Source organism: Vitis riparia, chromosome 4 (genome assembly GCF_004353265.1).
Source record: "Vitis riparia cultivar Riparia Gloire de Montpellier isolate 1030 chromosome 4, EGFV_Vit.rip_1.0, whole genome shotgun sequence".
Lineage (NCBI taxonomy): Eukaryota > Viridiplantae > Streptophyta > Magnoliopsida > Vitales > Vitaceae > Vitis > Vitis riparia.
The window spans coordinates 19554909-19570366 of NC_048434.1; the positions used below are offsets into that span (position 1 = coordinate 19554909).

The following is a 15458-nucleotide window of genomic DNA, read 5'->3' on the forward strand; positions in this document are numbered from 1 at the left end:
TTCATCAGACATGATCCTTGAATTTAGATTGAGCCCAGTGTATATATTAAACAATCAGTCATGCCTTGTTCTTTTTCCCTTACTCTATATCCCTTTGGTTATCCCCTTAGACCAGCAGAACCAGTAGTGTGAAAGGAAATAGCGGTTAGTGGCCTTGTTTGATGGCTTTCCTCCATAGTTATGCAGTTTTTATTTATTACAACTCAAATGTATGAAAATGTTCTCTATGTAACCCAAAATTCATTTTTAATTTTTACCCACTAGCCTCTCCTTTTTTTTTTTTTAATAATAATAATTTGGTCTGAGTTTTTCCCCTATTTGATCCACAGCCAAGATGTGCTGAAGTTATGAACATAGATGATGCTTTTACCTTTACAAGATTAGCTTTTGCGGCCCCATTAAAGCATGACCATTGTTCATATACACCTCTGAAGGGCACATAAAAGAGCAATCAACTAAGCAAGAGAGTAAAAAAAAAAGGCCTTCAAACCTTTTTGATTTAGGAAACCAAGAAGAGTTTTAGCATCTTTTTTCTCTTATTAAGACTAAGTCAGAGAGGTGTCCAAACGCCCCCACTGCAAGCGGTAATATATGATGTGCAAGACACGGGCACAAGGCATAGTCCTCTACTTCTAAGATCTCGTTTTGCCCCTTCCTTTCCGTCCTCGTCACTTGAACCCTGTCAAGTCCCATCATTAACATTCAACAATCAACACTAGTTAATGAGATTAAAATAAATAAAAATCCATATAACCAAAAGAAAATAATACTGGGTCAAAATCTGTTCACTCTCCCCTTAATTATTGGCCCAGATTTGGGGCTTGTGTGCTTTGTTCTAACATAGGAGAGAGAAAGAGTATTTTGGTCCTTACCCATTGCATTGGAACAAGAGACTTGCTCTGGGATGACTTCATGTAAGGCACGCTCAATGTCTGCAGGGAATAAACATTGGTTTGAGTTTCAGGCTAACCACATTCCCTTCCTTCAACCGTGTTTTTTATAATATTTGCCCTGGTGTTAGTGTTATTTATCTTTTAGTTATCCTCCCGGCTCCTTCACAATGTGTTAGAACACCAAATTCAAACTGAACAAATGAGAAAGCAAAACAGAAGGTTGGGAAATGAAAAATAACCTGGATCTGGTCATGAAGGAATTGAATGTACCCAATAGCCTCTGTCAATACGGAGGCAGTATCTGTCTGCAAATTCCTCCACACGAAAAAGTTCTCTATCAGCATCACAGCATGGGCTAACAACTTAATATAATGCTTATTTCTCTCTCTCTCCGTTAGTGGATTCTGATGAATAAGGTGTGTGTGTATATATAGATATACACATATATGTAATATAGAAATGGTACCTTTCCAAAGGGTGCCACCAGCCTCTGAAGAGCTGCAATCCTGTCTCCTAGTTTCTCCTTTCTAACCTGGTGAGATGCCATATATATCTCTCATAATCACTACAAAGCCACGGCATATGATAAAGAAGTTTCAAGCTTTGGTTTTCATATTTAAAGTTATTCTTACCTTCAGGGGTGGATATGAGGATCGTGGTCCGAATCCAGACATCTTAGTTGCTGCATGCAAAGCCTTCGGTGCAGTTCTACTGCGGGTTACCTTTGTTCTTGAAACTCCATTCATGAAGGCTGATGTCTATAAAATTAAGTAAAGAAGTAAAGTTCAGTTTATGGATGATAATGACATGAAGATTTTGCCAAAGTTATCTCAAAGAAGAAACTCATAATTCTTATAAAGATCAGTGTTGTGGAGTGCAGAGAGCTGAAAAGAATGCTCAGCATGTAGCAGAAAGACAAGGCTTTCCTTACCCTTTCTTCTGATTCTTTGACATATTTAGGATATGTGTGTTTGCTTTACATTATAGATAGTATCAGTTCTGAACATTTTTTATTAATTAATACCTAAAAAAAAGGAGCACAATAAATTAAATAATGTGCAAATTAATCAAATAATAACCGCATTTCAAGATGTATTAAAAGAAATTAATTATGACTGATATTGATAGTATAAGGTATGCATATATGTCTTAATTTCCACTGCCCTAAGTTAAACTATAATCCAATGTATAGCCTTATACATTACTAGCTATTACTATTTTCTATTATTGTTATTGTTATTATTATGAAATTAAAGGAGTATTAACAAAGGCACAGCAACATATATGCTAATTCTAAGAAGAAGAATGTATAAAAATATACCAACCATTTTAGAGCTGTTTGATGGATTGTGACTTGATTCTTGCATATGATCATGATCTAAAGGCATACTTTCTTTAAAAGGATCAAGATCATCATGTGAAGATTTGCTAGACCCACCACCATAATTTGCAGAAGCTAAGAGATCCAAAGTTTGTAAATTCAACCCCAAGGAATTGGAAACTAATGAAGACGAGAAATCCAGGTTGGGAAGATTTGTACTTGGAAACCCATGGCTGAAGTTGAATCTGCTAGATGTGTATGCACTTCCATAACCTTCAGATTCTCGAGCATTTGAGTAAGAATTTCCGGCCAAAAGTTGAAGTCCCTCAGATGAGTTGCTGCTTAGCCAACAGAGATTCTCACTTAGATCTCGAAAGGGCTGTTGGCCATGTTTCATGTAGCTGCCTATGGAAGGTACTAAATGTAATTCTTCTACATTGGAATGATTGTCAACCATTTCACCAAACTTGGGAAAAGAATTGGGCAACTCCTCTTTGATTTTGGTAAAGTTCAGTACCTCAGTGGGTGACTGATGAGTGAAGCTTCTTGCATCATGAAAACCCAAGTCCTGAATCATGGAAGCTTTAACAGGAGGATCCATAATGGCATTCTTTAGCCATACCTCCCTTGAGTTTGGGAGGAATATTTCGTTCCCATACGTATGGTTGCTACCATTCCTGCAATAATCATACAAAAGAAACTATTAATATGTGTACTCTGAATCCAAAATTCGTCATGGCCAAGAACACTTAGAAACTGTAGGCCAAATAGATCCGTGAACTAAATCCAGAACAAGCCATGTTAAGCAACTAAATAAAAATGATATGTTTGATTGAAGAGGACGAGAAGTATAAAAGAAATTTTGGAATTATTACACCTACCAAAATTTGCTTTTGTCAGTTCCTATTGTTGGAGAATAAATGATACATAAAAGAGTTAACTCCAAATCCTATGACAGACATACTTGATAGGTGTTGTTGAAGCCATCATAAGAGTCAAAAACGAGTGAATTGCAGTTAAACCCTAGGAGCACTGAAGCTTAATGTTCAGAGGATTTAACAGTACTGGCCCTAGGAAGATAGGTTTACTTACATGGTGATGCTTGGGCTCCGGCCATGGATGGTTGGAACTCCATAAACAGCATGGGTGTCCAGAGAAGAACATCCATTAATAATAAACTGTTCCTGGAGCTGACGCTGGCGATGGACATCTACAGACTCCATAATGATTCTTTTAAGAGACTTGAAAATCCCAAGAAGGGTAAATAAAATTAACTTGCTCTAGAAACCCTTCACTCTATTCAAAGAAACTGTTCAGACGACACCCACAAAACCTCCTGCTTTTAGCCACACTTTTCTTTCTTAGTTTTCTCTCTTTACTTTTTCAGGTCTCAGCTTAAAGCGGCCTTTAAAAAAAGAGATGGGGATGAAGATACCATGCGTCTCTTGTCTTTGAGAAACCTTTTGCAGCTTCACCTGCTCTTGAAACCCTATATTTGTCTTCCTTAAAAGACTTTTCCGCTCTCTGCAATAACAGGGATATGATTATACTTCCTCTATGCCATGATTAAAATCACTGTCTTCAATTTAGAAGCTTATAAGACAAAGGGTGTGAAGAGAAAAATCATGGGAACCATGCTCTTGCTCCCCAGATGTTGAAGAACCTAGCTTCCATCATTATGCTGAGTACTGTGGGCACCCAGCCTATAACGTATATGGGCGTGGCGTGGGCTGAACATATCAAGGGTACATAGTAAGTTTGTGTCCTACATGCTAGCCCACCTCAAACTATTATCAGGATCCATGTCCTAGTTAATCTGCTTCTTTATTTCTTCTTCTTCCTTTTTTTTTTTTTTTTTTCTTTTTGGGTACTTGATAATCTTCAAGTTGTAAAAACTTTGTCTTGCTTCACTACTTATCAGTAACATGCACATAGAGCATTAAGCAAAAGGCTATAACCCTTCTGTGTAAAATTTTCAAGTCCTTTCAATGTCAAAAAGTGTGGAAATAAAATTTTCAAGTCCTTTCAATGTCAAAAAATGTGGAAATTCACTCCCAACCATATAGATATCGAGGAGATTATCACACAATCACTCTTTTCATACAAACACAATATCTTTATTGTATACCATAAAATTATGGGACCATCAAACAAACCCCCACACGTCAAAGATTAGTTTTGATGCTATTTTGTGACATCTTACACCTAATTGTATAGATATTATTTATTGTAAAGCCAAATAACTCTTACGGTTTTAAAACACTTTTATTAAATAAAGAAGAGTTTATACATATATGGTATCAAGAACTTTCTTCTTTATCATAAATATAAAAAAAAATCATAAAAGATATAATTTTAATTTTTTAACCATTTAATTTTTTGTTGATTAATGCTAAGTGTTTCCCTTTTTATTTGGGAGGGGATTCCGCTAGTTTATTGGTGTATAAGACATGTTTATCTTCTTAGTATATGAATAAAATAAGTACATAATCTCCGATAACAATTTTAGCATCAGTAAAGATAGAGCAATGATGATGTCTGACGGGACAAATAGACAGTTGGTGAGCTAGAAAATTGAGTTCGGCAAAAACAAAAATAATGAACTCTTAGGAAGACAGGTTCTTTTCTTTTTGTGTTCACATATCCTTATTGAAAGGAAAAACAATTTTATGCTAATGTTATCCTAAAATTCTCAAAACCTTATTCAAATTAGATTTAGAGTATATGTAATAATGATTTTAAGAAGTATTTTCGCATGTCTAATATTTAAGAAATAAAGATTTTCAAGTTTTAGAAGGGTTAAAAATACTTCCAACATTCCTTACCTAACACACTCTTAATAATCCATTATATATAGTATAATATCAAGAAAATACTAATTAATTTTATTATTGCATGAAATTGGTTAGCGGATAATAGCTGAGGATCGAGAAAAATGAATTCCATTAGGAGCAGAAGAGAGGAAACCATTTCATAGCAGTTCATCTCCTCTCTCCAGACCAACCATCAAAGATGCCCACCATCGCCATACTAACAGTAATAATGGTGATGGAGGGGATGGTTTTGCATGAAATGGGTGTCTAGAACAACGGACCCAGAAGAGTATAGTACTCTAGAATAGTGTATCATCGTCCTCCCTAAAGTGGGTTTGATAGAGAGACTGATTGGCGATTGTGCAAAACTGATAGAAATTGATTGATCAAGTAAGATTAAGCTGTCTTTTAACAAACTGAGAAGGCTTATAATAATGGGATGAACCCCAGAAAAGCCAATGTCAGAGAAAAAGGTAATGGGAGAATGTGAGATAGCTAGAGATTATGGGCAAGTTTTGTCACCGCATTCCAACCTCCGCTTTTGGCCTTTCCTTTACTCAACCAGTCTTCCCACCACCGACCCTTCTTTACCCTTATTTTATACCTATCCATACACTCTTTTGTTTAATATTTTACTCACAATAATTACAATATATATATCATTTATTTTTATAGCATTTGAATTAGGTTTATGGAAGAATATCCAATTATTGGGAGAACATGGGGGTTCAAAGATGCCTCCTCTTGCAAGTCCTTAGCCACTTTGGAATTTCAACATTCAGAGTGGGATTCCCTATTCTGTCTACATTAATCCACTTGCATTCATAGGCGGCACCAACTGCAAATCCGCGTTGGACGCATTATGCATTCGGCCTCATTTTAAAAATGTTAACACAATCGTAATTTACTATCATTCTCTACCCCTCTTTTTAGCCTTGGCCGGCCCTAATATGTGAGAAATAATTAGGGATTGACATAGACATGGACAGAGACATAGGAAGGCCACCAATAATATAGGCAACCGTACAAGTAAGGGGATGCTGCCGTATTTGTAGCCCTTGATCCATGCTATATCATATGGAAGCAGAATGTCTCTTTTGTATTGCCTATTATGTTAATGGTCATTCATAATGAATTAGATTAAAGAAGTAAAATTAAGGTGAAAAAGGAAAAATAGAATAAGTTATTTTCATGGCAAAGCCCCCTGAAAAGGAGGTCTAAAGGGATAGTCAGGGTTAAAGATGTTTGAGAAGAGGACAAAGGCTTTGGAGGGTGAGAGAATATATGCTTTGTTTAATGTAAGTTTAGGGCAAGAAATCAAGTATTGGGGGACCATGGTCTTCTTGCTTCCCATGCCCACTCCCACACACACTATATTATATTCCTCCATTATCAAATTTTCAGGCTTCACCACATGTATATGCATCTAGTACAGGCTGTACAGCTTCCTTGTTCACCGTCGCTCAAAGCATCGCAGCAGGCTCATAGAAGCATTCTCCGGACTTTTCTCTGCTGAGTTCCAAATTCCAATGACAATTTATTTTCCTTAAAGCCTGTGGGATTGATTAGTCTCAAAATCATTATTCAATGTAAATAATATTAAATTTGAAAGAAAAGGGTTATATGATGTCATCAAATAAGTAACTAGGAAAATATACCTTTCCCTATGCTTTATTTGTCAACTATTGATAGTGTATCAATTCATATCATCCAGTGGCTGTAGTTTAGTGGTGAGAATTCCACGTTGTGGCCGTGGAGACCTGGGCTCGAATCCCAGCAGCCACAGACTTTGAAAGGTTAAAGCCTTTTTCCAACTTACACTAATTCCAAAAATTAATTTTTTTTACACTTTTCAACAAATTAGGTGATGTTTGTTGTGTATTGTTATGACTTTGGAGTTTAATTGTTGCTCACATGACATGAGTTATAGTAAAATAACTTTAGACTTGTATAGTGCTTAAGATATTTTATCAAACTATAATAATATAAAAAAACAAGTCATTAAAACTTTTAATTGAACTAAATCAAATTAAAATAAGTCGATTTAGTTACTGTTCGGGCATTACGTTTCATTCCATTCATTAACAATTTTATTCATTTTCATTCTTAAGAAGTGATTTAGTAGGTGTCTGATAAATCAATTTAAGGACTTAATGTAACTCATTAAATAAATTAAGAATGTTTAATAAAATGAGTTAATATCATAACTTAAAGTAAAAAATAACTTTAAATATTAATAAAAAAAATAGTTATTTTTTTTTAGTCTCAAAACTCTTTTAACCTCTTTTACCCATGTTTAATGAAAATATATGTCACAATTATGACTCTGCATTCATAATATTTTTATAGTTATCTCATGTTTCTACAATACTTTAAATATGAATATTTAATAAATAAATTTATTACTTAAGATTAATGAAAATATAAATAATAGTTAAATTACCAGGAGTAAATATGTTAATTTGATGATTTAGAATAAAATTTAAGTTAATTTTTTCAAAGAAAAATAAGTAATAAGTTTAAATTGACAATTTAACTTAAAGTCAACCTAAGTAATAAGTTTTATCATATACCCGGTTACTCTCCATTGAAGATTTGAAATTATCAATTCAATTGAATTATCAGAGGTAAATTTGAAAAAGTTTGTTAGAGGTTAGTATGTAAAATGGTATAGATTAAATCCATTTTAAAAAATTGAGTGAAAATGTCTTCATTAATTTTTGGGAAGTTGAAATTTTATTTTTTAAAGAAAATTTCATTTGTAACTTATCCTATCATTTCGTGAACTCTCAAATCTCATGATTTTCATCTCCTTATAATACATGGATGACAACATAAATACTGGAAAGTAAGCATTTAGGATAAGCGGTCAAGTAAATATATGCATCTTGATCTTATGTAATGGATTACTAAATTAGAGATCCTAAATTGCATGGTTTTTTTATCACCATAGTTGGTGTGAAGATTTTCTAAGAAACATCTTTTCAATCCTACTACAATATAGGGTTTTTCTTTAGTTAGTATATAAGAACCAAACTAAATTATTCTTAGGCTACGTTTGGTTGACGGGATAAGATAGATGAGAGATTTTACAAAAAACACATTTTCAATCCTCTAAGTGTTATCCTATTGGAAAATGGGATTTTCGTTAGTTAGTATACAAGAATCAAACTAAAATGTTCTTAGGCTACGTTTGGTTGACAGGATATAATAGAATAAGATATATATATATATATATATATATATCATAAGACATCATATCCCATTAGATATGATATACATATAATAGGATATGATTTTCAATAAGACAATAATCATATCCTACGTGGATATGATATTTTAAAGTAACATATCTAATGGGATATGTTATTTTATATTATATTTATATTTAATTTGTGAAATGAATAAAAAATAATATGAAATATATATTTTTTTCAATGTTTAAAATAAAAATTACATCACATTCAAATATTTTCTATTTAAAAAAAATGAAAATTTTATTATGTTTGATAATATTTATGATTAAAATATTTAAACTTTACAATAATTTTTTTATATTATGTTATTTAATATATAAAAATAATTTATATATCATATATTAATATTATTTTATAAATATTTTTTTTTGTTTTTCATTTTTAATCATAAATTTAATTTATAATAAATAATAATAATTTGTAAAATGAGGATATTAAAAATTAAAAGAATTGATAAAATAAAAAAAAAATTTGATACACGAGATATGTATATCTCATCTCTTACCATAGGATTTACTTATCTACTGAAGAGAATTTTAAAAAAAAAATGGATAATATATTTCATCATTTATCATATTCCATATTTGATTGAACATGAGATAAAGTAAGTAATGAGATAACTTATCATATCTCATTGCTAATCAAATATAGGATATGATATAATATTCATTCTCTTATCTTATCTCATACTATATCCGATCAATCAAACATAACCTTAGGGTATTAAGATTGATTAGATTTTATTACTCAAAAATCAAACTAGTTATACATACCCTAATATTAGGTTGCGAAATATATTTATTTAATTTAGTGTAAATAATAATAAAAAACCATATATTTAAGCACTTTTTCAAATGTTTTAATAAGTATTTTAATGTTGTAATATTCGTATTTCAAAAAAAAAAAAAAAAACATTTAACGCCTTTTGATAACATAATATTTAAAACCAGTTTAGTAGTGATTTTAAATCAATGTGGTATTCAATAAAACTAAAACCTTGGTAGTTATTAGCTTAAAATGACTAATTAATGTAATTTTATTAAAATTTATTACTTGATTTTTTATTTTTCAAAATATTAAAATTATTTAATTTATACCTATTTGCCAAAAAAAAAAAAATTACTTGTATCATTGTATTAAATAATTAGCTTATAAAAAAGAGTCCAAATAGAAATCGATAAATTCATCTTCATAAAAGTGAATTAAAGGGAAAGTAACGATGGATGTGGAAAAAGTTAATACGGAATTAAGATTTAGGGGTTAGGGGCATTCATTATTTTGATGTGCTTTTTGACTTAAAATAATATTAATAAATTAATTTATTAAATGGTGTGGTAGTTTTTGATAATACAAGTCCATTTTAATGAATTGGACACAGCATGATTTAGGCGGCTGCCGAACAAAGGCAAAAAAAAACATGGAAGGAAAAATGAAAAGAGGCGTTAGGGATGATGAGCGGCATCAGCAGTAGAGCACATGAGAAATTGGGTAAGGAGGGAGAGCCGGCCATCGAATAGGGCGCTTCCACGTGGCATGAGAGCTTGCTTATGATTCAGGAAAAGCGAGCATTCATGGAATGTTTCTTCGAAACATTCACGACAGTGATGAATTAAAAGTGAAGCAAAGTCCCATATCTTCACTCCTCCGATCATTTAAGCAACTCCCCGCACCCCAGCTGGCTTCCCTCGCCTTCCCACTATCATCTTCCTTCCTTACTAAATCCACGGTCCCATCGCTCATGCCACCGCCTCAATTTCAACCTACCCCACAACCATCAACTAGGAAATCATGTGTTCATTTTATATATATATTTTCTTTTTTTTAATTTTTAAAATAAAATAATTTATCTTATTATTTCAAAAAATCAATTTTTAAAATTTGAGATTTTGTTTGATATTTCAAAATTTTAAAATTATTATTTTTCAAAATAAGAATCTAAAATTTTTTGTAGATATATTTTATTTTTATTTATTTAATATATTGTGAATATAAATTTTGTTCAGGAAAATGGCAAGAAAATGACGAAATTAGGTATTTTTTTAAATGTGGGCTGAGGTGAGGGGATAGGTCCATAGGACCGTATCAGTCAAATATAGCAACTTTCTAAATTTCAACAACCAACGGCATAAGAGGCGTGAGCCGAGCTAACATGAGCCGATGATGGGCGGCGTGCGATTTGTGAGTTTGTGCATGAATATGGCGATATTTCTTAAACAATTAGAGATCCGTTGTTGTCGTTCGTGGAACCAACGCCGTGGGGTGTAATGCGCCACCCCCAACCCCGTATTTATCTTTCTATCAGACTCTATCTGCTTTAGCTCGTTACTCCGATCACGACAAGATAACGAATCCCAATTTGAAAAAGATATCCCAATCTATAAGAGATCTCACAGCTCTCCTCTCTATAGATAAGGGAGATGTCTGGTTGTTTTCCGCGTCTTCAGATCCTTAAATAGCTTCGGCGGATATTCGTTGGGGTTAGGGTTCTGATTTCTAAGGAAACAGTGGTTTTCAGAGCGAATTCCAGAGTTTGTGGTTATTGTTTTTGATGGAGAGAAAAATTGAGCTTCGTTTGAATGTTTTGGGCGAAGAATCCGGAGCAAGCTAAAGAGTTTTTTCTTTGAATTCGAAGGAATCTGTGTGCGTCGAAGCTTGAGTTGAGAGAAATTCAAAGATTCAAGAAAGAAAATCGCGGTGAAAGATCTAGAATTCGTGGTTACAAGGCTTTTTATCATTCGGGATTGAGGTTTTTTTGTGCTGGAATAAGTTAAAAGTTGAATGAGTGGTGAGAGATTGTGAAAAAAAGCGAAGGAAGAAAGTGAAGAGAATAACATAAAATCGAAGAAGAGAATCGCAGAAGATTGAAGCGAAGAGGTTGAAGTGTTTCTTTAAAAGATTGCATTAGTACTGCGGCAAGTAAGGATAGATTCTAAGCGCTTTTTGTATAATTTAAATCCTGTATCTTGTTTTGCATAGCTTTCAATATCACTGCCTGTCTCACTCACTTTCTCAATTGGTTCCCTGCTACAAAGTTAAACTGCTGTTTCCTATAGGTAGAGTTGATTAGAGTTATTCGTGTTGTTATTAGCTTTTGCTCCATGAGATTTCCATTTATTACGGAATCAATTGTTCATTATTTCATGGATCTGGAAGAATTTAGGGCGTTCTTCTATTGTTTAACTCTCACTTTCTTTCTTTTTCCTTTTTCAAATGCAGCAATATGTTCAGTGTTGTGATTTTGAAAAACTATTTTTAAGAATTTTCCTTAAAAGGACTTTTTTTTTTCTTTTAATACATCAAACAACAACACGTCCGTTGTCAAAAATTCAATGATTTCAGTTTTGATGTCTTTGAGAAATTTTAACGAGTTCTAAAACACAAACCAAACGGACCCTTATGTTCTTTCATGTTCTGTTTCTCAGGGAAATGGCCACTCGAGTTGAGCCTCCAAATGGGTTTAGGTCACAAGGGAAGCATTATTACACAATGTGGCAAACATTGTTCGAAATTGATACGAAGTATGTTCCAATCAAACCCATAGGTAGAGGATCCTATGGGGTAGTGTGCTCTTCCGTAAACATGGAAACAAATGAGAAAGTTGCAATCAAGAAGATCAATAATGTATTTGAGAACCGTGTTGATGCTCTGAGAACACTGAGGGAGTTGAAGCTTCTTCGACACATTCAGCATGAGAATGTGATTGCTTTGAAGGATGTGATGATGCCTACCCATCAGACAAGTTTCAAAGATGTCTATCTAGTATACGAACTGATGGATACGGATCTACATCATATTATCAAGTCCCCACAGCCACTTGTGAATGAACACTGCAAATATTTCATCTTTCAGGTATTAAATTCTCTCAAACAATGAATGGATCTTCATCTGTTGTCTAGTTTTCACAACAGGTCAATACAAATGTGGTACTGAAAGAATAAAAATCTACGTCTTTGCTCATATGTTTCACTCAAGAATTAATATTTGATTCAATGCCTCTAAGTTGCTGGATTTGTGCTCTCTTCTTTGATGAAGTGATGCTGCTTTGGTACCATGTGAGTTTATGATATTGGCATTTGTATCCTAACTATCATTACATTTAAAACTAACATGTTCACAACCAGACTAATTACTGCGAGTTATGAACATACCTTGGCACTGAACAGGCATTTAGTGGTGGATACGATCAATTTGGATAAGACATGATATATATCTTTTTATGATTACAATGTTACAAACATATGCAAAATTTGTGTCGGTCATAAAGTGGGATTTATTAGATATCTATCAACCTTTAGCTGGCATTATATTAGGTTTAGGTATATTTAACATGCATATGTAAACATTAGATCAGTACGGAGTAATTTATGCGCTACTTCTAAGTTCATGGATAAATAATGAATTGCGACAATTGATTCCAGTTTGTATTTGGATTTTTTTTCCTGCGGTATTTTACATGTCAAATAAATACAGCTTTAATTAAGATCATTATTCAATAATTTTTTTCCCAGTTTTCTTTTGTTTTTGTTGATTTTTTGGCTCTTCATGAGTTCTGTTGCTTCAATGTGTAGAACCTGCTTGCCTGTGATACTCCTGTATTTCATCTGGTTGATCTAATTTTTAGCTTTAGAAAAATTAAACATCTTTGGTTGTGGTTGAAAGGTAAAACTAGATACATAAAATCACTATGCATACTGTAGTGTGACAATCAAGCATTATTCAGTCAAATTGATGTGCCTCTTTGGTTCACCTTTTATGGTTCAATATTATTGTTAATCACTGGGTGCCACTCCAGGATGGCATGATATCCGTTTCACCAAAAAGCAAGGGCCTTTGGTAATTTACTTATTTTCTTTCCTATTTAAATGACAAGTGCCCCTTTGTCCCCTGTTGTGGCTTCCTGTGACTGTGAGCCAAAATAGATTGTGAACTGTGGACTGAGGAATTTACGAAATTGTGTACTAAAAGGTAAATGATTCTGTGCCATGCGAAGCAACTCTCATACTCCCGCCATTCAAAATTTTTGAACTGCATGGAACATGGTGTGTTTTGGAAAATATCAGGCAAGATTCCTCTGTTTTACAGTACACTATGGATACTGTCATTGTTAATCTTGACAGTTAGTGACAAGGAGGCTGGCTGCAAATAGAGAGAACGGTAGTTCCATTTCTTGAAGAAAAGTTCCCTATCTAGGGAATGATGTCTATAGTATCATGTCATGCCTTGCATGACTAGAAAACTTTTGCACATGGTGCAAAGAGATCAAGTGTTCTTGCATCTTTAGAACAAGTTTCATGAACTCCTCAGCTGGGGAGGCATTTAAAATGATCTAGGGAGCCTCTCCCTAGACTTGTGTCATTCCATTACAACAACTAATAGAAATATCCAATTTTATTGATCTATCTTAAATATTGAAACTCCCTCGTGTTAAATGTCACCTTTAAAAATATTTTTCTATTGCAACGTTTCTTGTTGATTCATCCTATTGCTATATATACATATATATATTAATTATGTGGCTTGAGTTGGTCCCATTTTTTTGCTTTTGTTTAAACCTATAACAACATGCTGTAAATGTCGAGAACATGCAAAATTTTATCTCTGGTACACAGTTACATGTTGAATTTTTGAGATACTTAAGCTTGAAATATGGTACTTTCCTTAAAGTACCCCTCCCCCCTTCAACTTTAATGCCCTCTTGCTTGTGGCTAATCTTGCATTACGCAATGCAGTTGCTTCGAGGGTTGAAGTATCTCCACTCAGCAAACATCCTTCACCGTGACTTGAAGCCTGGGAACCTCCTTGTGAATGCAAATTGTGACCTGAAGATTTGTGATTTTGGGCTGGCAAGAACCAGCAAAGACAATGGCCAATTCATGACTGAGTATGTTGTCACCCGCTGGTACCGTGCACCAGAGCTTCTCCTCTGCTGTGACAATTATGGAACCTCTATTGATGTGTGGTCTGTAGGATGCATATTTGCAGAGATTCTTGGCCGGAAACCAATATTCCCTGGAACTGAGTGCCTCAACCAGCTTAAACTAATTATCAATGTTCTTGGCACCCAGCATGAAGCTGATCTTCAATTCATTGATAATCCAAAGGCCAGAAACTATATCAAATTACTCCCATATTTTAGAGGGGTTCACTTTTCTCATCTTTACCCCAGGGCTGACCCTTTAGCTATTGATTTGTTGCGGAGAATGCTTGTGTTCGATCCAACCAAGAGAATTACAGTTACAGAGGCACTTCAACATCCATATCTATCAAATCTGTATGATCCAAGCTGTAACCCTTCTGCCCAGGTCTCAATCAATCTAGACATAGATGAAAACTTGGAGGTGCGGATGATTAGGGAGATGATGTGGAGAGAAATACTTCATTACCATCCTGAAGCTGTTTCTTCTCATGCCTAGACATGCCTGGTAAAGCCTCATCTAGCTGTTTTGCATTGGAAATGCTGTAAAATGAGTTCCAACTATTCAGCAGAGAAGCATCCATTCTAGTGTTGTGCTGTTATCACTTGTTGTTTTCAGGAAGATTTTGTTTAATGTTTATTAGCTGAATATTGTCTACATGGTATGCAGCCTCTTGTAGCTTGTAAATAGGCAAGTTGATGCATTCCAGGCAGCACGGTCAATTCTCTTGTATATTCATTATGCATCTAGGTCAAAACCAAAGTTGGGCCAGGCGGCTCAAGTCTTTGCCTAATAAGAAACACCTGTGCAGATAGCTGTTCACTTTTGGTATCATTGCATTCTCCACTTCATGGGCGATTTAAACATATTTCCTTGTTAACATAGCCACCCAAACTGTACGGTCATCGCAAACAATAAATGTATTCAGTTTTCAAGCCTGTGGTGTTTAGAACTGATGGTTTATTTCTTGAACGGTTTAAACTTTTTGCCTGAACTTTTAATACTAGTGACGGCTTAATATAATATCAACTTTTTGTTGCATTTGGTACAATATCGGGGGCACTGGCGGAGCTAACTAAGGACCAGAGAGGCACATCACACCCCCCACCCCCCGCCCCCCCCCATCTTAAACTTAAAGGGAAAGACTGTTTTCCATGCCCCTCTCCAAAAAAAGAATTTGCAATAGGGGTTTTGAACATCTTCTGCTTATAGGGAAAAACTGTCTTCCACTGCATTATACACCATTGCCCTTCTTTTTA

General features: G+C 34.0%; 2 protein-coding genes and 1 non-coding gene across 3 annotated transcripts; 2 read left to right on the plus strand and 1 right to left on the minus strand.

The window, feature by feature from the left end:
• Positions 1–467: 467 nt before the first annotated feature.
• On the minus strand, positions 468–3978 carry LOC117912247 (transcription factor bHLH110-like). Its single transcript, XM_034826763.1, has 7 exons — positions 3307–3978; positions 2219–2891; positions 1526–1651; positions 1360–1425; positions 1133–1198; positions 873–932; positions 468–679 (listed from the first exon to the last, which is right to left on the minus strand). Exons 1-7 carry the CDS (start codon positions 3435–3437, stop codon positions 551–553), a joined length of 1251 nt encoding a protein of 416 aa, XP_034682654.1. The 5' UTR covers positions 3438–3978; the 3' UTR covers positions 468–550.
• A 2762-nt stretch (positions 3979–6740) lies between these two features.
• TRNAH-GUG lies at positions 6741–6812 on the plus strand. The gene has a single exon. It is a non-coding gene; the product is annotated as a tRNA-His (tRNA).
• Positions 6813–10421: 3609 nt separating this feature from the next.
• Positions 10422–15134, plus strand: LOC117913136 (mitogen-activated protein kinase 7-like). The gene is made up of 3 exons (XM_034828072.1): positions 10422–11200; positions 11707–12133; positions 14014–15134. Exons 2-3 carry the CDS (start codon positions 11711–11713, stop codon positions 14695–14697), a joined length of 1107 nt encoding a protein of 368 aa, XP_034683963.1. The 5' UTR covers positions 10422–11200; positions 11707–11710; the 3' UTR covers positions 14698–15134.
• Positions 15135–15458: the final 324 nt, after the last annotated feature.

What these genes read in the sequence shown, in the direction of transcription:
- LOC117912247 (XM_034826763.1), bottom strand. Translation starts at nt 3,437, where the DNA reads ATGGAGTCTGTAGATGTCCATCGCCAGCGTCAGCTCCAGGAACAGTTT. An exon ending in CATCAAACAGCTCTAAAATG is followed by an intron (nt 1,652 to 2,218) that starts GTTGGTATATTT and finishes TTAATTTTATAG; the next exon opens with ACATCAGCCTTCATGAATGG. An exon ending in TCCTTCATGACCAGATCCAG is followed by an intron (nt 933 to 1,132) that starts GTTATTTTTCAT and finishes TATTCCCTGCAG; the next exon opens with ACATTGAGCGTGCCTTACAT.
- LOC117913136 (XM_034828072.1), top strand. Translation starts at nt 11,711, where the DNA reads ATGGCCACTCGAGTTGAGCCTCCAAATGGGTTTAGGTCACAAGGGAAG. An exon ending in GCAAATATTTCATCTTTCAG is followed by an intron (nt 12,134 to 14,013) that starts GTATTAAATTCT and finishes TACGCAATGCAG; the next exon opens with TTGCTTCGAGGGTTGAAGTA.